The following is a 21,432-nucleotide window of genomic DNA, read 5'->3' on the forward strand; positions in this document are numbered from 1 at the left end:
ATTGCGTTGAATTTCCAAAACAAATTTTATATACAGCATCAAAAAAATGACTTTTTTGTCTTGATGTGTATTTTTGGTGTTGATATTATGTACATGATTTTGAAACTACAAAATGTCGAATGTTGTATCAAAGAAAGTTGACGATAAAAATTGGTGACACTCGGCGACACGTCACTGAATTCCAACCACGGAAGCAGTGCGTTGAAACGTTTGCTCTGTTACAATAATAGGGTTGGAAAGAAAAGGCTTTAGTCACATAAGAATGGGTGAGTTTGTTATTTTTAATAATGAACAAGGCCGTTAATCCGCCTTCTCAATACTGCTAGGTTGATATGTTTTATGAAACTGTTTACTAAGATTATATTACTGCTCCTCCTACGCACCATGCCAATGGAGTATGCTAAGCTAGCGAGGTTGCATGATAATATATCTAACGTTGCCCAAGATGTCAAGACAAACATCCCGTTTGTGGCCTGGGCCGAAATGGCACCGCATACTGCTGAGAGTTGCGAGCTAACCGTTGGCCATTATTAGTTATCTCGACGGAAAGATCCTTAATCACAGCCATGTGTTTGCTCTGCTCTAGGTGGCTTCTTCTCTAGCCTGTTCTCCGGCTTGTTCGGCACCAGAGAGATGAGGATTCTCATCCTGGGTCTGGACGGTGCCGGTAAAACCACCATCTTGTACCGACTACAGGTCGGCGAGGTGGTCACCACCATCCCAAGTATGTTGTCTTTGTATTATTTCATGCATGGCGTGTTTCATGTTGAATTTCATTTTATGTGGGTGAGATTTGTCTCCTTAAAGTATTTGTTCCCTACATTTCTATAGCAATCGGCTTCAACGTGGAGACGGTGACATACAAGAATTTGAAGTTCCAGGTTTGGGATCTAGGAGGACAGACCAGTATCAGGTGTGTTTGTGTTGGTTTCATTACTGCATGTATGTAAAAAGTTTAATTTGTTGTGCTGGTCCACTTATAGGATATGTTTGCCATGTCCTTTTCACAGTTGCTTTTACTGTGCGCGGTGCACATAGGATGAGGGATTATCATTAACCCTTCACCCCTTCATCTCTCCCCTTCAGACCATACTGGAGGTGTTACTATTCCAACACAGACGCCATCATCTACGTGGTAGACAGCAGTGACCGAGACAGGATGGGCATCTCCAAGTCGGAACTGGTAGCCATGTTAGAGGTAGGTGGAATATTCCAGAGACTGTGGAGTATACTCATCATATCATGTCTATCTGTACACAAGGTAATGTGAGTCCCATGCCCACTGACACTTCCTTGTATGACGTGACAGGAAGAAGAGCTGAAGAAGGCCATCCTGGTGGTGTTTGCGAACAAGCAGGACATGGAGCAGGCTATGACACCCACTGAGGTGGCCAACTCTCTGGGCCTGCCCGCCCTCAAGGACAGGAAGTGGCAGATCTTCAAGACCTCTGCCACGAAGGGCACTGGCCTGGACGAGGCCATGGAGTGGTGAGACTGATGTTGCCTTGTTAATTGTGGTCAAATGTTAGTCGCAAAGCTACTGTAACAAGCGCTAGGGAACATAAGTGTCCTAAAACACAAGTGTTTTTTTTAATGCTGATGCTGCATTAATGAACTTATTAAGTAAAGATGGGCCCGGAAGGGCTTCAAGTATAGGGTTAAAACAGTCACTTGTAACAGCTCATTCTATGACATAAGAAACACACCTATATTGGCATATTGTGAAACGTCATTGTGTGGTACGTCAACATTCTTTATTGTCCCCTCCTCTGCAGGTTGGTGGAGTCACTGAAGAGCCGGCAGTAAAGACGGCCCGACACACATCCTCCTCCTGTGTAAATAACCCTGACCTCCTGTATAAAGCTCCTGATAGGACCCCTCTGGACCAGTGACTGCACTCCCAACCCCAAACAAAGCCTTGGCCTAGCCTGAAATACCTGCTGCCTCTCCAGTCCTAGGGGGACACACAGGTACATTAAATGCCTAGTGTTAAGCTGCAGCCATAGAGCCCAAACCGGTTTGGCTACAAGGATTTTCATATTCGTTGGGGCTTAGTCAGTGGACTGTAGTGATTGGCTACATCTAGACACAGAGGTGCCTCCTGGGAAAATGCAGTCAGTATTTAGAAGTGTCTGGATACTGACTGGTTACCAGACTGGTTTGATGATGCAGCTGATGCTGTTTTTGTACTGTAGGTGTCAGGCTGATTTATTCATCCGTATTTCTATTCTTAATGTATTTTTCAGTGGAGAAAATAAGCTCGGTAATTCTTGTGATTAGTAGTTTATTTCAGGCCCTTTTCTTCATTTGAATCCTGACTGCAGTTTTGGCATGTTAGTGACTTGTGTATTTAACACTAACTGATTTGTGTGCTGAAACCTATTGCATATTTATGTGCTTTTACCCTTTAGACTAAAGTAAAATTTCACATAGAATGCTCTGTGCAAACTGTCATGTTTTTCTTTTACCACTCAGTGGCGCTGTTTCACTTTACTCTTTGCAAACTGTCGTTAATAGGGGTAAGGGAACAAATCGATTCACATATGAATTGCGATTCACATTGATTCCCCCCCCCCCCCCAAAAAAAATATATATTTTTTTTTCAGCATATTGAATCAAATTTGATTAAGAATCGTTAAACGAGATTTAATCGAACCGTGACCCACCTAAAGATTCCCACCCCTAACAGACGGAAAGCTGTACATTTGTTTAATATTTAACCGTGTTGCAGAAATAAATAAGTCAATTCAAGAAAAGTCTACTTATCGTCACTCTTTCGTGAACGAGTTCTTAGAAATCCTTCAGCAAACTTTCACTTGTCTTGTAAGTATGATTAGAAGGCAGAGTATTGCTTTAAACTTGGCATTAGCAAAACAAAAAACATGTTGTCCTTTGGCATTTAGTACTGTCATAACCCTAACCCATTACACCGTCTTGTAGAAAGTACCTTTGCAGGAAACCTCTGGCTCAGTGGGTAAGCATGTGTACCATCGAGTCTACTGCCAAACATGGTACCCCTGGTTCAAATCTTGAAACCCCAAATTGACCTTTTATCAGTTTTATTGTCCAAGAGCAAAAATTGAGCTATAAGAAGATACTTCAGCCAGATTTGAAAACAAGACCCCTCACACAGTAGCCAACATCCTTAACCACTGAGCTATCAACAATCTCCACTCAGGACACAAATCGATTCACATATGAATCGCAATTCACATTGATAAACAAATGTAAAAAAATATTTTTACATTTTATGTAAGCATATTGAATCAAAATTTGATTAAAAAAATCATAAATCAATTAAACCAAATCGTGACCCCAAGAATCGAGAGGTACCAAAAGATTCCCACCCCTAGTCGTTAATAGTATATGCGTTTGTTATTTTAATAAAAACATTTCTCGTACATTTAACTGCACAATACATAATACCCTCTCAGAAATCCACAACAGCATGGAGGTAAGCCATGTAACACAGAAGTCCCCCATCTGCTGTCATCACTGGGCCACTGCTGAGTCATTTGGTTTTGAGGAACCATGAAGACTGGTTCTGTGTGACAATGAGGACAGGCTCGTCACTACTGCACCATGCCCAGGTTTTACTTCACCATGGCCAGGTCTTTGAGGGCGTGACTCCGGTGCTTCTTGGCTTTGTAGCCTGGCCGCAGGAACTCAATTTTCCTCTTCTTGGCCTCGATCTTGTTCTTGTGTTTCTTCATCTTCTTCTTGGCAGCGACTTCTGGGTTAGCCACCGCCTGTCAGGTAAGGGGAAACATTGACTCAAACGCACCACACACACACTCCCTTAATAAGAAGCGATTTCTGTATTCAAACGACGTAGTACAGCCGTTTAAGAAGATGCATGGGGTTGAAGTGAGTTACCTGCATGGCTCTGTGCCTCTTACGGACGGCTCTCTTCTGCGAGGCCTCCTTCTGGACCGATGAGAAGGCTAGGGAGAAGGTCTCCAGGCCCACCTGCTTCTTCAGGAGCTCCATCAGCTCCTGGGCCAGGTTCTTCAGCGTGGGGTCTGAGGGGGGAGGAGTGAAGAGGCCGCTTTAGAAGAGGAGGAGCCTTTGTGTGTGTATATAGTGCAGCTGACGGTAGACTGGGGGGGTAAGAGCTAGGAGCAAACACTGAGCCCGAGAGTAGAAAGCCTCAAACACGAGCAGAGGAAGTTACTGGGGGGGGGGGGTCATAGCCCAGCGGGAGAGTGTCTGACTGCAGTTCAATAGGTCTGAGACGTCCTTTTTACGTCTCTTTAAAAGCATCTGTGAACCGAACACACATTCTGAATGAGAGCGGTGAGGGAAGGGGGAGTGGTTGTGGTGACCTTGTTCAGCGTAGGTGCTGTCCAGCTCCCTGTAGAGAGGAGCCACGATGGTGGTCAGGTAGGGCCCCAGGCGCTCCTTCCCCAGGTCCACAGCCATGGCCCCCAGGAACTTGAACACACACGTTCTCTAGAGGGGGGAGGGGGGTCGTCCGTTACAAAATGACGCCTCGTTGGTTAGTGAGCCTGTGCGGTAGTGGTGTGTGTGTGTGTTTACCTTCAGGGGGATCTTGGGCGTGTCAGCGGCCTCTCTCTTGGCCATCAGAGACAGTTTCTTCATCATCCACAGCAGCGAAGGAGGGCGGTCATGATTGACCTCCTCTTCCTCATCCTCGGGTTTGTCCTCCTTTTGGTCCCCATCTTTATCCTCATCCTTTTCATCCTCTTCCTTCAACTCTTCCACTTCCTGGTTGGCTGTGATGTCATACTCGGGTGAGATCTGGTAAATAACCTTGGCAACAAACAGCAGGTTCTTGATCACCTGAAGGTAGGATAAGAGAACAATTCAATTGTAATTTGACATTTGAAAGGAAGTCATTGTAATTGAGTCATTAGTTATTTTCCCCCCACCAAGAACAAGTTTAGTTACCTGTTCCCCTGAGGAAACGTCCAGGAACTTGGATTGAAGCTGGTGACAGAAAGACAGAACCAACTCTCTCATCTAAAACGATAAAGAAAAAGGTAGAGTAGTTGAAAAAGAAAAGGTGAGTTGGTTTAAAAATCAGTACCACTATACAACAGGGTTTTTGTTGTGTGATTCAGCAACGTCCAGCATTGGTCTCCAATACACTGATGACCAGACGTACCCTCTTGTCCAGGTTGGTGGTTAGGAAGGTGGTGGCCACTGGCTCGGGGCTGGAGCTGGCCCCCGGCCCCCCCAGCCTCCAGCGGGCCACCAGGTCCTGGGGCTGGTGGGCAGCAAACAGCTGTCCAAACAGCTGTGAGGCGGTCAGCCACACCCAGCAGTGAGGGTAGCGCAGGTGGGCCTCCACGTGACCTGGGGGGGGGCGGGAAATCCTGTTAGCGTCAAATTCAGCGTGTTTGGAGCGATACTCACACGGACAACATGGCTTAACAGCTCACCCCAGATGTTGGAGAGCGTGTCCTGGGGCCTGCTGAGTTCCAGCAAGCCGCAGTCCTTGGTCAGCTTGGTGACAAGGGTGAGGTAGCTGAACAGCAGCCTGTCTGCTGCCTTCTCATCCGGCTCCTCCTCAAACTGAGAGGGGGGGGGGGGGGGAAGAGGGGGTTAGTAAACATGCCCGAGTCTCCATCCTCTGTCCTGGTCTCAGTAGCAGACTCACGTCTTCGTAGTTGTCGGGGTGGATCTCTCTCTCCAAGAGTGGCAGCAGAGCGTCCAGGCGACGGCCAAACTCCACCCCCTCCACCTCCACGAACAGGCCACATACCTGGGCCCCCAGGCGACGCAGAGACACCTGGGAGGGGAGGGTTGGGCAGAGGTGAAAGGTCACAAGATTTAGTCAGTCATGTCTAAAGTATTTTGGTTCTTCAACCTTTACAATTGGGTGTCTAAACAAAGCCAGTAATACTAGTTGTGCCAGCTTTGTGTGTGTGTGTATACCTTGTCTCCAGACAACCAGGTGTTGACCAAGGTGTACAGGGAGTTTTGGTGTTGCAGGTCAAGCCGGCTAAGCAGGGTCTTTATAGCCTGGGCAGCCATCTTCTTACAGCGCGCCGAGTCATCGTTGACCATGCTGAGGGCCAGAGGCACGAAGAACAGCCCACTGTGCTGCAGCAGAAGATTCTGGAACCACAAGACCAAGTTATCTGGAAATACTGGTTTATGACCAGTGTAGAAACTGCTCTGTGTAAATGTTTCGGTTCAGAGATGGTGAGATTGGTGACTGAGCAGCGGTTAAAACAGGGATTCTAATGGCTGTTATTATGGGGTGTGAGCTGGGAGGTTACTAAGGCTTACCTGAGGGAAGGTCTGGGAGATGTAGGCTATCATCTCCAGCACAGATTCTCGCCCTGTGTCATACTCATAACTGAGACAGAGGGAGAATAAGAGAGGAAGAGGGGTGAAAGGGAATAAGAGAAAGAGATAAGAGCAGCCTTTCATCAAACACATCCTGCCACACTAGGAAGGACTTGAATGTAGTTGAGGACACACAAACATTTATATTGATCTAGATTCCTTACCTTAGCTGTGCCACGATGAAATCAACATGTCCCTTCAGTTTCTTCCCCAGAGGATAGTCCAGGATGTATTTCATGTAGATCTAAACACGAGCAGCCAAGAAGAAGTCAATGTCAGTACGTCTCCCTTTCAAGCTTTTCATGAATGTCTCCACCGACCAATAGACAAACCTGCCGACACTGGACCCTGATCATGGCATTCTGCCCGGTAACAGACTGCATGGCAATCTTCTTCATCACTTCCTCCATCTCTGGCACCACCAGCTTCCTGGACAGTATCGCCTAGGAGACAGGAAACTTATTACAGATATACACACACATGAAAGAACATGAAATATGTTGGAGCTAAATAAGGCTTTGACTAAAGCAGAGGCAGGCAGGAATGTTGGTGTGGCAGTCTGGGACTGTGTTTTGACCTTCATCAGTCCGAACGCCGTGGCCTGGCGGGACTGGTCGTAGATGTCCTCCTCGGCGTATCCCAGCAGCACCTGCAGCTGCGTCTCTGTGATCTTGTGGGACTTCATGCTCCGAACCAGGATGGTGATTGACTGACGAGGAGAGAAAGGATCATTATACTAGGTGTCTGTGCGTGAGGGAGAGTGTGGACTGAGGACGAGGAAAGAGAGTTCTTGGAGGAATACACGTGTGTGTGTGTGTGTGTGTTACCTTGAAGCAGTTCTGGACGAGGTGGAAGTTCTCCCCGCGGGCGGCGCCAGCCTTGGCGTAGTCCTTGAGCAGCAGGAAGAGCTGCCTGGTGAGCTGGGGGGCGCAGCGCTCCACGGCCGGGAGGGGGAACTTCAGCAGCAGGGTGAACACCAGGAGGGTCTCCGTTATCACCTGGGGGAGAGGAGGAAGGAGAAGGGAGGGAGGGAGGGATGGAAGAAGGGAGACGCGGACAAAAGTATGGAGGGAGGAAGAAAAGGCATCACAAACAGACATTCCCATCGATGCGTACACAGTACAAGTACAGGGTGCTAGAGGAGGGGGGCTGGAGGAGGTTCTGACCTTGACGTGCATGGAGCTGAGACAGTCCAGCAGCAGGCCTATGAACGGGTCCAGCATCTCCAGAGCCATGCGCTCGGACGACGTCACCCTGGCCTTCTTCAGACTCTGGTGGAGGAGCTGGACACGGGAGGCAGACCAGGGTTAGAACACACACACACACACAGAGTAAATGATTGAGTGGTGTGTGTGTCCTTACCCTGAGCCCAGTGTCCACCAGGATGTGCATGTTGGTCCTGCTGCTGATTGGTGCTTTCCGGGCCCCCCTCTTGGGGGTGGGGAGGAGGAGGAGGCAGCTGGGAGGGGGCAGGCGGGGGTCCGGGGGGGGCTGGGCTGGTGCCTGGTCTCTAAACACACACACATTTCAGGGCTACATTCTGACTGGGAAGAAATGCAGCATATGTGTTATTGCCTTAGCATTTGTGTGTGTGTGTGTGTGTGTGTGTGTGTGTGCGTCCGTACTTGTTTGTCCTGGTGACGAGGGGCAGGCTCTCGCTGACGAGCCCGTGGCTGAGCAGCAGAATGTTCTGGTTGGTCATGCCCTTGTTGACCAGCACACCAGCCACGATCCTCTTCAGCACCGCGTGGACCCTGCGAGCGACTTTCAGACTGGTCGTGGTCTCCAGAATCTGGGGAGGGGGTACAACACACACACGGTCAAACAAATCAACAGCAAGAGTGTGTGCACACACACACACACAACATACAAGCAACCGACAGGAAACAAGACGACATGTCACAACCCCCCGTCTCCATCCACCTCCAGGCCCCCCTCCCTCACCTCCTTCATGGGCAGGATGAGCTGGGTGAAGCGCTCCTTGCCGCAGTACTGGGCCAGGAACTCGTACGAGTCCATGCTCTTGCTGCTGCGAGCCTCCATCAGCTTCGACACGATCCCCTTCACCTCCTTCTCCTCCGCCACCGCCCCAAACAGCTCGCCGTTGAAGATCTACACCCAGGACACACACACAGAGAGAAAAGAGTCGGTGACGAAAGAAGCAGAAGAGAGCGAACGAGAAAGAGGGTGTGTGTGTGTGCGTGTGTGTGGTGGAGAGGTTACCTCCAGGAGCAGGCCCATGCTGGAGTCCAGGTCTCCACTCTTCAGGGTGGGGCTGACAGCCGAGAGCAGCCGGTACACTGTGAAGGTCAACACATGGATCTGGAGACGACACACGCGCCACAGCAGTGGGATTAACAACGTCATGCATTCATTTAACAGACACTTCAAAGAGACACCATTCAAAGAGACACACGAGCGTGTGCCCATGTGTGGGACAGTCATCTATGGAGACGTGGGGTGATGGGATTGGTGTGGAGGGCGTTTGTGTGTGTAAGTGAGATGGGGAGAAGTGCTGTGTGTGTGTGTGTACCTGGTAGCCCTTGACCAGCACGCTGTGCATCTCCTTGAGGACGTACTGCAGGTACCTGCAGCCCAGCGTCTCGATGATCTTGATCAGAGTGTTCCGAGCCACGTCTCGGATCTCCTGGAAACGGTTCCTCAGCAGAACACACACCTTCATCAGGATCCTGAACACACACACAATCATGAGTTGATTAATGGTCACTCGACGTGGAAATCCTACCTGTGGCTATTCCCAGCCACAGCAACAGGCATGCAGACCCCTTACCCAGGCAGGTGGGACTCCATGACATCAGTGGGCAGGGTCTGCATCAGCTTGACCATGGCAAAGGCTATGGGAACTCTGACCACCTCCTCCTCCTTTACCTCCTTCGACTTCATAGCCTTGTGTTCCTCATCCCTCTTCACCTAAACACACACACACACACACACACCACTTCTTCAGAATACCAACATACCAAGAGAACCCTAACACAACAGTGTTCAGTATCTGTGTGTGTGTGTACCTTGGCGTTGAGGCACTTGTGCAGCCTGGGCAGCACACTGTTGTTGACGGTGTTTTGTATGGATGCGATGAGAGCCTTCAGTTCCTCGGGGCTCTGGGGTAGCCCGCTGCAGCAGCCGGGCACGGGGGGCGGGGCGGGCGGCTTATTCACCCCCTTCGCCCTCCTGGGCTCCGCGTCGGAGCCCGTCTCCATTGGAACCGCCTCCGCGATCTCCGTTTCCATGGCCACCGGCTCCGTGGGGCCCGCCTCGGGAGCGTCGCCGGTCTCCATGGCGTCCTCCGCGTCGCTCTCGTCCAATTCGACGGGCGCCTCGTCTTCCTCGCCCTCCTCGTCCACGATGACGCTCACCACTGCGGACACACACACACACAGTGTAAGACACACACACACCTGGTCTCACCGGAGCAGCAATCCCATGCACTGTCAGGTGACTGGAGCAGTCAGGGTAGCTGGGTCGTTCAGCTGGTGTGTGTTCACCTTCTTTGGCCCTGGTCTTGGCCGCCTCCATCTCTCTGTTCAGGGTGTCGTGGTCAAAGTGGAACGCTTCCAGAATGGTCACCAGCAGACTGCAGGAAGACAGGATGTTGGGGTGGAATAGGCCATGGATCTGACACACACATGCTTTTTTTCTCTCGCTCGCTCGCTCGCACACACACACACACGTGTGTACCTGACAGCCAGTTTCTGCTCAGCCTGTCCTGTCTGCAGTATGTGGATGAAGTGTTTGAGGTAGTAGAGGTACTTGGACCAGGTCAGCCTCCGACACACAGCCCCTATGACCTCCACCGACGCTGACACCATGCTCTCATGCTGCGCACACACACAGGTGCAACAACAAACAACACACCCAAACATAGGTAAGGGTTAAGGGTGAACCTCAATATCTGAACATGACTGCGCCAACCTGATGAGTGTTTGCCAACTTGGGTGTGTGAGGAACCAACCGTGAGCATCTTTTCATCGAGGAGCGCCGTCATGGCAAAGGGCATGATGAAGTTCTGGAGCGAGCGCGACGACATCACCACCGTGCCCTCCGTCAGCTGTTTGGCCAGTTTCCTCAGGGCGCGGCCCCTGCGGTGGATCTGACACACACACAAACACACACATTAGACAAACCAAGGGTGTGTGTGTGTTGGAGGTTTAAAGTTGCGTGCGAGTAAGAGAGAGAGGCGAGTGTGTGAGAATGCACAGCTTGTGTGTGTGTGTGTCTGACCTGGATGTGCTTCATGTGTTCAAAGAAGTCTGACTCTGGGTCGTTATAGTCGGTGAGCTGGACCAGGTCTCTGAAGTCTCTCCTGGAGGGGAACGTCCTGACCAGACAGGCCAGCACGGTGGTGTAGTCATGCTGCACACTCTACAGAGAGGGGGGGGACAGACAATGAAGAGAGAGGGATAAAAGGGAAAAAGGGTCAGGCACAACGACTATGTGTCTCAGATAGTTATGCTGGATTCTAGTGTGTGTGTGTGTGTGTACGTACCTCCACCTTGCTCCGCAGGCCCTTCCTGACTGCGTCCAGTATGGTGTACTGGACTATCTCCTTGTACTGCTCCTCCGCTGCGCCCAACGCTGCCAGCTGGGTGACAACGGCAGACAGACACAGGGTGGCGTTGTCTGCCAGAGACATGTCACCGATCTGCACCCAGCAGGACGAGAGAGGGAGAGGGAGAGGATGGAGTCATCACACAAACAGCATCATCATAGGGACTATTAATGACAAAGTATTTCACACAATATGGATCGGACGAATAAAAACGCTGTTACATTGTGTTGTAGAGAGCGCGTGTGTGTGTGTTCACCTCGAAGGAGTGGAAGCAGTTGTGCATGACGGTGTAGATGTAGTCCATGTCCAGAGGGTCCATCTGCTTGATGCGCCTGCTGGCCTCCTGGAAGGCTGTCAGACGCACGTCGAAGTGGACCTCGTCCAGGTGACGACTGTCAAACTTGTTCATCTGGAGGAGACAGACGGGAGAGGAGGGTGCGAATGAGAGAGAGATGAGGCAGAGAGGGAGGAAGAAAGAGTGAGATCATGAGAGGGCTGTGGTGACAGTGTGTGTGAGAGTGTGTGTGTGTGTGTGTGTGTGTGTGTGTATACCTGTGCAGCCATATCACTGATGTACTTGAGTCCAGGGTCCAGGTCTGACAGGGTCTGACAGGACAGACAAACCAGCAACTTTTAACATCAACTCCACAAAAACCACTCAATCACAACTGCATTTACTGGGCAACCATGACAAGTACTAATGCAAGACGCATACTGAGTTTGAAGTCAAATTCTCTTTTCAACAAGGTCGTGTGTGTGTGTTGGGGGGTGGTACCTGGAAGACGTTGGTGAGAGCCTGCCTGGGCAGCTTGTGGTGCAGGATGGAGAACAGCCTGGCCAGGGGCCGGAGGAAGGAGCCGGGCTGGGAGCACTGTCTCAACAGGTTCTGCACCGTGGCTAGGATGTCCAGCTCCGTCTCCTACACACACAGAGACAGAGACAGAGAGACAGAGAGAGAGACAAACAGAGACAGAGAGAGAGGGACAGCTGGTCAGGTGAGCAGGCAGGGCTAGATCCTATTGGAGGGCAGGAGGTCAGGTGACGGTGTATACCTGGGGGTTGGAGGCCTTCTGCAGGTAGGGCAGTAGCAGACTGATGAGGAGGGAGCTCTGCTCCTTACTGCTCACAAACAGACTGATCCTGCAGGACATAACACCATCTTAGCACTGACAAACTACACACACACACACACACACACACATCTAAAGCCACTCGAATGTATGCAAACTCCACACCCCCCCACCCCTGATCTCCCACACACACACACACACGTACTTAGACAGGATGTTGAGCTCCTTGGCGACCTGGGTGCGGTACTTCTTCTTGCGGAGGCGGTCCGAGTTGCGTACGATGCTGCTCAGGTAGTCCAGCAGGGTGGAGATGTGGGGCAGCAACAGACTGGAGCCCTGCCTCACGTTCTCTGAAACACAAAGCAGCCACTTCACACCTCCACCGGGTTGGGAAGTTGACGGTTCCGAGGACAAAGCATCAAACTGGCAAAGCAGCCCGCCTGGCCTGTGGTGCAGCTGAACCCTCCTGACCTGTGATGTGAGCGCCCTCCGGTGGCTGGGGGAACGCGCTGCCGTTGACGACCAGCACCGCCTCGCCCTCCGACGGCACAAAGTCCGCCGCCGTCACCAGGGACTCGGCGATGTCCATCACCATGGCGACGGTCGCCGGGGAGACGTTCTTGGCCGTGAGCAGGGCGAAGACGTTGAGGAGGATGTCGCACTCCGGGTGGTCTGGTCTCTGCTTGGCCAGCAGGGGGAAATACCTGGGGGAGGGGGGACGGAAGAAGAGGAACAGAATATCATTTGATATGGACAAATGATTAAATGGATGGGTGTATGGATGGATGGACGGACGAGCCGTGACTCTTCTGAGTGAGTCGAGGGAGGGGTGGGCAGGCGGGCGGGCGCTCACCTGGAGTTCTTGCACCAGACGTGGATGAGCTTGAGCAGCGGCGTGGGGGAGTAGGGGCTCTCGGTGGGCAGGCGGCACACCTGCGGCCAGATCACCGCCTGGAACACGGCGTCCAGCTCGTCCGCGGTGAAGCTGTACGAGTCGAAGCCGTCGAAGAAGTCCTGGATCCTCAGGACGCCCAGGCGCCTCAGGTTCTTCAGGGGGCTGACGCAGCCTGCCTTCAACTGGGCGAGCAGGGAGACAGACAGGAGAGGGTGTCACCACCAGCACGTTCAACAGCTCCTTGATTGTGTGTCGATTTTACAGGGCATTAGGACCTACTCCAGACCCATAACACAGTGTGTGTGTGTGTGTGTGTGTGTGTGTACCTGCTCCCTGTGGTCCAGCACGGTGGAGATGGAGGCGGTGACACACAGCAGGATCTGCAGCAGCTTGGGCAGGTAGCCGTGGATGAGGTGGCCCAGCTTGTGGATGACCACGTTGACGATGTTCAGCAGGCTGTGCTGCCGCCCCAGGGGGAGGACGGCGCTCACGTCCGTCCCCGCCACCGCTAGCTCCACCGCCTCCAGACACCCACCTGGGGGGAGGAGGAGGAGGGGGACGTGGTTAGGAATGCTGGGTACGTCTGGGTGGTTTTACCAGTACAGGAACATCTGTTCCAGTATTGGTGCTCATGGGTTTGAACCAGGTTCTGCTGGGTCATTAGGCTGGGCTGGCCCTGTGAGAGACACCTCCACACAGAGAGACACTGCCACAGCCCAGCAGGGAGGTTTCGTGGGGGGGCAGAGGGGGTACCCACCTTGGCCGTGGTGGCAGACGGGCTCCAGCAGCAGGTCTATGAACATGCCCAGCTCCTGCTCCTGGCAGCCCGCCAGGAAGCGCAGCACGATGGAGGAGCGCTGGGTGGCCGCCGCCTTGCCCTGGAACTTACTGCCAGCCTTGCTGCGCATGCGGCCAAACAGGATCCTGCCGAGGCGAGGGGGCGAAGGGAACTTAGGGCGACTCAAATGTGAAGAAGTATCCCACAACACACAGCCAGCAAGCACACGCTTCAAGACTGAGGTATCTGGTCCAGTGTCCAGTACACGCCATTAAAGATGGACATTCTTACGGCTGTTTCATTGACAGACACACACACGCACGCACGCTGTCAGACACACACACACACCTCATGAGCAGGGGTATGAGCTGGGCTCGGTGTGAGGGGTCCACCACCGTCCTCTCCTCTGAGATGTTGAAGTGAACAATCTCCTCTTTGAAGTGCCTGTCGTCCAGCAGTCTGTCCAGGTTATCCCTGAGAACACACACACACACACATCATTATCATGTCACTGCAGCCAATACATCCGATAACTACCCACCCATCACAACTTCAACTGTATGCCACATACCTGAGGATACATTACAGGTCTCAAATCGCCTGGTTTCAAAGAGGCAGGGAATTATTACTGCTACTGTACAGGGGCCTGATAGTGGACCCTGGGGTCCTCAAATGTAGTTTGTTGACAGGCCTTTTAGTGTAATGGTCTGGAAAGTGGGTCAGTATTACAGTGGTCTCACCGGAGCCGTAACCCAAACCCACATCTCGGTACGTACATGATATCCAGATAGACAGAGCTATGGAGAAACGGATAGTTTAATAACAAAGGCTGATTATGGAAACGGTCCGTCCGGTCCGGACCGGGGAGTGGGATGGAAGGCTGATAACATTCCAGTCGGTCATAGAATCTTCCGGAATACGAGTCGGACACGCGAAACCTCCGATGGTTATCAGTGGCCCTCACAAAGACCCTCACATTCGGGGTCTCTCGGGCGGGAGGAAGAGAGACACGGACACAGCGACTGGGAGGACGAAGTCACCTTCCCAAAACAGGGCGTCTTACTTGTATGGGAGGATGTTGGGGTCTTTGTAAGTGAGGACACACTCCAGGACGGCCCTCTGGATGTGCTGGTCCTGGTGGCACAGCAGCTACACACCCAACACAGCACAGCAGGCAGAAAGTCACTCAGACACACATCTCTTAGCACCTGAGGTGATATATTCATCCTTCCACACGCAAAGGTTGTATTATGACTGAAGGTGAATTGTTGACTGAAAACAAAGGAGATAGGAGAGGGATAGAGGATGGCGGCCTGGCACCGTGGAGGAGAGGGTGTTACCTGTGTGTACAGCTGGATCAGACTGGGCTCCAGGTACAGAGAGCGAGGGTTGGTGAACTTGGCAAACACCTTCAGGTGGGCTATCAGCTGCCTAAACAGGGACACGCGTGTTAGCATCCCCCTCGAGCTACCGCACGAGCTCACTTCAACACGGAAAAATACAGAGTGATCGATGAAGCCACAATCCCAACATCGCTCATCGTACTTGGATGCAGCTCTCTTAGGGGGCATCTTCCTCTCCGGTCTTCCCCCCTCTTCCTCCTCCCCCTCGTCCTCCTCGCCTTCCTGCCCCGCGGCGCTGACCTCCCCCTGGGCAGGGCTTTTCCTCAGGTCCTGGGTAGGGGCCATCAGCATGTCTGTTCGGTAGAACTCATTCCTGCCACAACAGGGAGCCACACCAGGTTCAGTTAGGAAGTGTACCGCAGGAAAAACATCAGTATTTACAGGGTGATATGTCTATGTAGTGCTGTAGGGTACTTTGCTTTGTGTAGGACTAGCCTGGTGGACTTGGCAGTAGAGGCTTTTATAGTATGTAGTGTTTAGTGTGTAGTGTTATGTGTGAGACAGACCTGATGAAAGAGGCTTTTATAGTATGTAGTGTTTAGTGTGTAGTGTGCAGTGCTCTGTGTGAGACAGACCTGATGAAAGAGGCTTTTATAGTATGTAGTGTTTAGTGTGTAGTGTGCAGTGCTCTGTGTGAGACAGACCTGATGAACCTGAGCAGCAGAGGGCTCAGCTCGCGGCTGCGGGGCTCCACCCTGTCAGGGACCTGGCCCATGGTCCTCCACAGCAGGCTGCGGAAGTTGGTGAAGTCGGTCCTCTGGCCGGGGTCGGAGGTCGCCCTCAGACGCTCCAGGAAGAGCACCCCCAGGTCGCCGCTCTCGATGACGTCGCAGCCCGGCTCGCCGCTCAGCTCCGGCCGGCCCTCGTCGGCCTCCTCCTCCTCCTCGCTCTCACGCAGTTCTTTCTCTGGAGAGAAGAAGATTTGGGATATTTCGTGAACACACTTGTATGCCGTCCCACACTGGAAGCTGCCCGTAAATGTGAGTGAGCCCTCCAACAGGCAGAGCGTGCCTTTACGCCTCTCGTCCCCAGGATATAACGTCCTGACTAGAGGACTAACCTGCCAGCCCTGCCACCATCTCCAGGTGTTCATAGTAGACCTTCCAGAAGTCCTTGTTCTCCATCCCTCTGGCATGGGTCCTGAAAACAGAGGAACATACCATGATGAGGATGAGAGAGAGGAAGCTATAAGGGATTCATACACACACATACAAATCTGTACTCAGTTTTGTCCACTGTGTCTGGTAGCTGAGATGTGGTTACTTTGCGATGTGACGCGTAAATACATACTTCACTATGACAACCATAAAGAACTTCTTTTTAAATGCGCTATTCGTGTAGCTTTGGATAAGAACTGAAGTGAATGAAATGTAAAATGTAAGCTGGATGTAATGATGGCTGGTGTGTGTAGTTTGGTGTTGTGGGGTCGTACTCACACCAGCAGCTCTATGACAGGGTCCCACAGCGGTTTGAAGTTGATGAACAGCATGGCTATCAGGTAGCGCAGGGGAACCTGGGAAACAGAATAACCCCATTGGTTTACTTGAATCCTAAAGGCTCTCACGCCAAACCACATGCTCCAAGGTGGTATATATGTTATTATTATTATTATTACTTCCTTCAACTACATTTCTCTCCCATCCAGGCACGTTCGTTCACGCCTCAGGGGGTGCTGAGGGTGAGAGGTGAGAGGTCAGAGGGAGCTACCTGTTGGAAGGTTCCGGGCAGGCCCTGGGGCAGGCTGCGCTGGACCAGGTCGTGCCTCAGCTTCCTGAGGTGGAGCAGCTTCTCCCGGTAGTCCTGCACCGAGGCGGGCACCTGCTCCGCCTGCAGACACACGGCAAACACCAGCTGCACCTCCACGCTCTCCTCCCCCTGCCAGCACACACACAGAGGAACACAAAAATGAGTCTACTGGACACACACCTTGCGGTACAGATTAGACTGTGTGGGGCCTATAAAATTCGTTTTGAGTGATAACTGTACCTCTGGCTGAGCAGGAAGTTCTGCCTCAAAGTGGTTTAGGATCCTCAGAGTCAGCAGGCGGATCTGGAACCAATCACATTCATTTCAACGACCATAATGGGGTTTCTCTGTCATCACACAAAAATGATTGGTGTATTGCCGATCGATTCAAATTTGTTGCTTATCCGTTTGTCCTACCTTGGAGATGTTGGAGGAGAGGTTGGCGTGGAGCATCTCGTACAGCTCCTGCAATGCACTGTGGGAAAGGTGGTCTGACACCCCACTGAGGGACAGCTGGGTGTAGTACAGGTCTCCTAGCAACAGCGCTGACACATCGTTGGGGAATTTCCTGTGACACACACAACACCAAAATGGTTATCTTGCTTCCCAGCCAGCTGATTGTATGACCAGGGGGGCCAACAGCAGCTTTCAGTACTCACTTCAGGATGGCTTTGACCTTGTCCACAGGGACCAGAGAGAGGCCACTGGCAGAACTGTCCAGGCTGAGCAGACAGCTCAGGGCCTGTCTGGACACAAACACACCACCTGCACAGGACGGACACAGGGTTTACTCACTAACACAACTCAAGGCTGGTTGCCACCGTTATTTTAACGAGGCCAGTCTTTGTGACTGAGGTGGATATTTACTTATCTAAATGGACTTTAAAACAACAGACTGCCTTAAATGAATGTAAATAATAACAAATGATCATATTTAATAATAATAAATGATCATTAAAAGTGTAATTATGTGTTAGCGCCCACCTTTCCCCAGCGCTCCAGACTCCACCTCTTCCAGTAGGCGGTTGAGCAGGGTCGTCACCGTGGAGATGACCTGGCAGGGTGTCAGGGGTCGGAGGTGGGGGAGAAGGACCAGGGCGGACCAGGGCAGGGAGAGGTCAGAGATGGGCTGGTCCCGGTCCTGGGGCAGGAGAGAGAGGACCGTCTCTGGCACTGCCAGCCTGTCCGTGGTGCCAAGCCCTGGCTGGGCCGGCTCCGTGGGCAGCTGTCCAGTGAAGACCAGCGGGTATTTCTCAAACGCCATGGATCCATCGGTGGGGGGAGGGGCCTTGGCCAAGATGAGACTGACCAGCACCTCCAGGGCTGAGCTACGAGACACGGAGTCTCCACTGGAGATCAGGCCCTCTGTGAAGTGGAGCAGGCTGGGCAGGAAGAACTGGGGGTGGGGGAGGAGGAGCGACAGACGGGGAGAAGTTGGAGGACGAGGGATGCGGGGGGAAGAGGATTGGGAAGGAGGGGAGCGACAGAAAAGGGAATACACAAAATAATATCATTATTACAGGTTCTTTTGATGTCCTTTCTTGATGCAGAAGCATAGGTAAACATGCAGAAACGTTGGTAACCAGCAAGAAAACTGTCCAGTCACATGAGGGTGGGGGGCCTCCACAGACCTGCTCAAACTGTTTCATGGTGAACATCTCCTTGGTGAACTCCAGAATCAGGTCCTGGTCCATCCCTCCTCCAAACACCTGAGAGGTCAACCACAGTGTGAGTCCAGAGCCATTCCAACCCAACACACACACACACACGCACGCACACAGACAAACCTTCTTGACGGTCTGCTGGATGAGGCTGGGCGGCAGGTGGACGTTTTCTCCGAGCAGCAGAGAGGAGATGATCTGCAGGACCAGGCGGGCGCAGGGTCCCGAGAGGTCTGCAGCCTGGAGCAGCTGCAACACCATCTGGGACGCGGGACAGAGCACCTTTACAACCCACGTTCTCCAACACCACGACGGGTCTGGAGGTACTCGCATCACTGGTGTTTCCCATCCCGAGCGTGTGGCAGGGTGTCCCACCGTGCTGGGTTCTTTACCTGACAGACGGCCTCGGGCCTGGTGATCTTGGCTCCGTCTCGGTGTCCCACCAGGGTGTGGAGGATGAACAGCAGCCTCTCCAGGTGCTCCAACACAGGGCTCGTCTCCCCAGCCTTCTCCCTCTCCTCCTCCAGCCGAGCCAGCACCTCGCTCACACAGGCCTGGATGGGAGCAACCATAGAAGGGATTGGATTGACATCGGTCTTTATGTACAGTGATTTTGGCAATAAGAAAGCCATTGGTCAATAGTAATATCTGAACTATAGACATCAGTTATCCAACCAATCAGAGAAGGAGAAGCCCTGTGATTGACCTGTATAGACTCCCAGAGAACCAGGAAGTGTTCTTTCTCCACGTGATTGGCTGCTGCCCGGGCCATTTGATCCACAGCATCTCTGACAGCCTCCCAGTTTAGAGAAGCGTCATCATGGTTGCCAGCTGGCCCCAGCTTCTTCAGAGCCACCGGCAGGGCCTAGAGGGAAGGAGGAAACGGACGACAAGAAAAGGATTTGTGACTGAGCACTTATTCAATTCTCCTCACCCAAAGCTACCCCTAGAAGTTACTGTATGCATAAATACTAGGGTTTCCCTATCACTGAAAATAATAACTCAAAACCTACAGATCCCATAATGCTCTCTCACCTTAGCAGCACAGGAGTGGAACATGTTCCTGACCCCTTTACACATCTCAAACAGCAGCTGGCCCGCCCCCTCAGCCTTCTCTGGGTGCTCCCCCAGGTCGGAGAACATGTGGCTCAGCAAACCATCCAGGTCAGGAACCTGTGGAACCAACACAGGAGAACCCACACTTGGCTGTCAGTGCTCAGTCTGCCAGAACACAACAATTTCAGTTTACTTTCTTAATTTCAAAAATATATTTAAAAAAAAAAGCCCTTGTGCCTGTGTAGATGTCTCTGTATGGACAGTACGTCACCTTTCTCATGAGGAAAGAGAAGCTCTCAGCAGCAAATCTGCGGATGTGCTCCTTCTTGTGTGCCAGCAATGTGCTGTACAGACTGATGGATAAGAAAACATGTCAAATCACACACATACAAATACCAGATTGGTTACAGCTGGACTGAAATATTAGCATCAATGCATGGTAGCTGATCTACAACACTGGTACACAAGAGTAAATACTATAGTTCTACATTCAGTAATACAACATATCCACTCTGCTGATCCAAACATATACACTTTATACAAAACAATATACATGGGGTAAGTACAACCAAATACTGGTGTAAACACCTGAAGACCGTGTCCTGGTATGGTCAGGTCTTACCTGTACATGTTGGTGATGTCCTTGACCATGAGCCTCCAGAGGTATTTGAAGAGGTAAGAGAGGCAGGTGAAGGCCCATTCCAGCAGCTCTGTGTCCTGGGTCTCCAGGAGGGAGGTGATTAGGGGGAAGAAGGCAGGAAAGTGGGGGTAGAAGTCTGTCTGGAGGTCCCTGGCAAGCTGCACCACCAGTCTGAGGGACGAGAGAACGAAACGATACCCAATTCAGCGATGATTTGTGTATTTCTCTCTCTCACACACACCCACACCCACACACACACACACACACACACACACACTTACTCCAGGAGTGGCTGGAAGGCTAAACTCTTCTTGACCGCTAGGTGAGTCTTCAGACTTTCCACAATGGCATTTTGATGGAATACTAGCAGGTTGAATGACTGACACTTGTTGGACACCTCTTTCAAGAATGTGGCTGTTGGAACAATAGATTTAACATTAGTAAGGGTTGCTTGTGACCATACAGTAACAGTAAGACATACTGCTGTTAACAGGAAAAGCAAACGTATCTACACTTATGCTATAACAGGGCACTTACTGAAATGTTCTGTCAAATTAAGGTCTCTCCATTTTGTCAGTCCTTCAGAGAAATACGTCTCTACATCCTGTGAAATGCGACAAGCATAACATCAGGCATTTAAAACAGCAGCAACCACATTCACCCATAGTATGAGTTAAGTTTGCAACATACCTCCTCGTAACTTCCCGTTCTGTCGATGCGATGGATGACATCGATATTAACGTTGGCTAGTCTTTCAGAGAACGTGAGAAACTGTAAAATAAAGCAAACATCAGTTAGCCGGCTAACCAGCTTACTACTCCTCTTACATGTAGTTTATGCACCAGCAGTAAGCTAACCGTGGCAATTTATGGAACCAAAATCAATGAACAGTTAACAGTTTAACAGGTCACATGCTCGAATACTACAACGTGAAATAGTGAATGCTGTTTTGGTTAAATTAGTTTTACACTTACAGTAGCACAGTGGTGCTACTACTACTTATAAGCTACAGTATGTTTGCTAACTCGTTAGCTGGCAAGAACTGCATCCCCATACTCACCCTGAAAGTATTCTCCGATTTATGATACGACGACTTGGATTTGATCTTCATTTTAACGTTCTGCTTGCGGCTAGATGTTGATATTTTACATGAAAATTACAATTAATTGAAAAGATGCCTAACAGTGTTTTCACACATGCTGTTTTGTAGAAGCAGCCATGTTGGATAAAGCAGTATGGGACATTTCTCTCCACGTGGTGAGAAAAAAACGGACAGGGGCGTGGTTTAGCGGCGT

General features: G+C 51.3%; 2 protein-coding genes across 2 annotated transcripts; one reads left to right on the forward strand and one right to left on the reverse strand.

Annotated features, from left to right (window-relative positions):
* The first annotated feature begins 129 nt into the window (after positions 1 to 129).
* On the forward strand, positions 130 to 2,756 carry arl1 (ADP-ribosylation factor-like 1). The gene is made up of 6 exons (XM_084701346.1): positions 130 to 266; positions 587 to 724; positions 832 to 913; positions 1,087 to 1,198; positions 1,310 to 1,488; positions 1,776 to 2,756. The coding sequence occupies exons 1-6, from the start codon at positions 263 to 265 to the stop codon at positions 1,804 to 1,806; spliced, it is 546 nt and encodes a 181-aa protein (XP_084557472.1). The 5' UTR covers positions 130 to 262; the 3' UTR covers positions 1,807 to 2,756.
* Positions 2,757 to 3,042: 286 nt separating this feature from the next.
* On the reverse strand, positions 3,043 to 21,384 carry utp20 (UTP20 small subunit processome component). The gene is made up of 59 exons (XM_084701345.1): positions 21,198 to 21,384; positions 20,828 to 20,908; positions 20,675 to 20,741; positions 20,419 to 20,551; positions 20,120 to 20,308; positions 19,769 to 19,850; positions 19,477 to 19,614; positions 19,148 to 19,306; positions 18,834 to 18,995; positions 18,568 to 18,702; positions 18,412 to 18,489; positions 17,765 to 18,176; positions 17,440 to 17,545; positions 17,198 to 17,348; positions 17,021 to 17,083; positions 16,742 to 16,909; positions 16,471 to 16,547; positions 16,095 to 16,174; positions 15,679 to 15,940; positions 15,177 to 15,347; positions 14,972 to 15,062; positions 14,695 to 14,780; positions 13,980 to 14,105; positions 13,611 to 13,777; positions 13,180 to 13,388; positions 12,812 to 13,035; positions 12,430 to 12,662; positions 12,164 to 12,308; positions 11,941 to 12,028; positions 11,664 to 11,807; positions 11,441 to 11,494; positions 11,145 to 11,297; positions 10,826 to 10,981; positions 10,561 to 10,701; positions 10,292 to 10,429; positions 10,018 to 10,157; positions 9,825 to 9,913; positions 9,348 to 9,697; positions 9,110 to 9,249; positions 8,852 to 9,008; positions 8,542 to 8,640; positions 8,263 to 8,430; positions 7,944 to 8,110; positions 7,681 to 7,828; positions 7,485 to 7,601; positions 7,146 to 7,316; positions 6,896 to 7,027; positions 6,651 to 6,761; positions 6,483 to 6,562; positions 6,259 to 6,328; positions 5,902 to 6,084; positions 5,624 to 5,755; positions 5,406 to 5,538; positions 5,129 to 5,319; positions 4,912 to 4,983; positions 4,540 to 4,803; positions 4,326 to 4,452; positions 3,877 to 4,022; positions 3,043 to 3,749 (listed from the first exon to the last, which is right to left on the reverse strand). The coding sequence occupies exons 1-59, from the start codon at positions 21,246 to 21,248 to the stop codon at positions 3,594 to 3,596; spliced, it is 8,463 nt and encodes a 2,820-aa protein (XP_084557471.1). The 5' UTR covers positions 21,249 to 21,384; the 3' UTR covers positions 3,043 to 3,593.
* Positions 21,385 to 21,432: the final 48 nt, after the last annotated feature.

This window comes from Hypomesus nipponensis, chromosome 7, assembly GCF_054491055.1.
Source record: "Hypomesus nipponensis isolate SF chromosome 7, ASM5449105v1, whole genome shotgun sequence".
NCBI lineage: Eukaryota > Metazoa > Chordata > Actinopteri > Osmeriformes > Osmeridae > Hypomesus > Hypomesus nipponensis.

What these genes read in the sequence shown, in the direction of transcription:
- utp20 (XM_084701345.1), bottom strand. Translation starts at nt 21,248, where the DNA reads ATGAAGATCAAATCCAAGTCGTCGTATCATAAATCGGAGAATACTTTC. An exon ending in TCAGGGTCCAGTGTCGGCAG is followed by an intron (nt 6,563 to 6,650) that starts GTTTGTCTATTG and finishes GCTCGTGTTTAG; the next exon opens with ATCTACATGAAATACATCCT. An exon ending in ACCCCGACAACTACGAAGAC is followed by an intron (nt 5,539 to 5,623) that starts GTGAGTCTGCTA and finishes CCCCCCTCTCAG; the next exon opens with TTTGAGGAGGAGCCGGATGA.
- arl1 (XM_084701346.1), top strand. An exon ending in GGTGGTCACCACCATCCCAA is followed by an intron (nt 725 to 831) that starts GTATGTTGTCTT and finishes ACATTTCTATAG; the next exon opens with CAATCGGCTTCAACGTGGAG. An exon ending in CTGGACGAGGCCATGGAGTG is followed by an intron (nt 1,489 to 1,775) that starts GTGAGACTGATG and finishes CCTCCTCTGCAG; the next exon opens with GTTGGTGGAGTCACTGAAGA.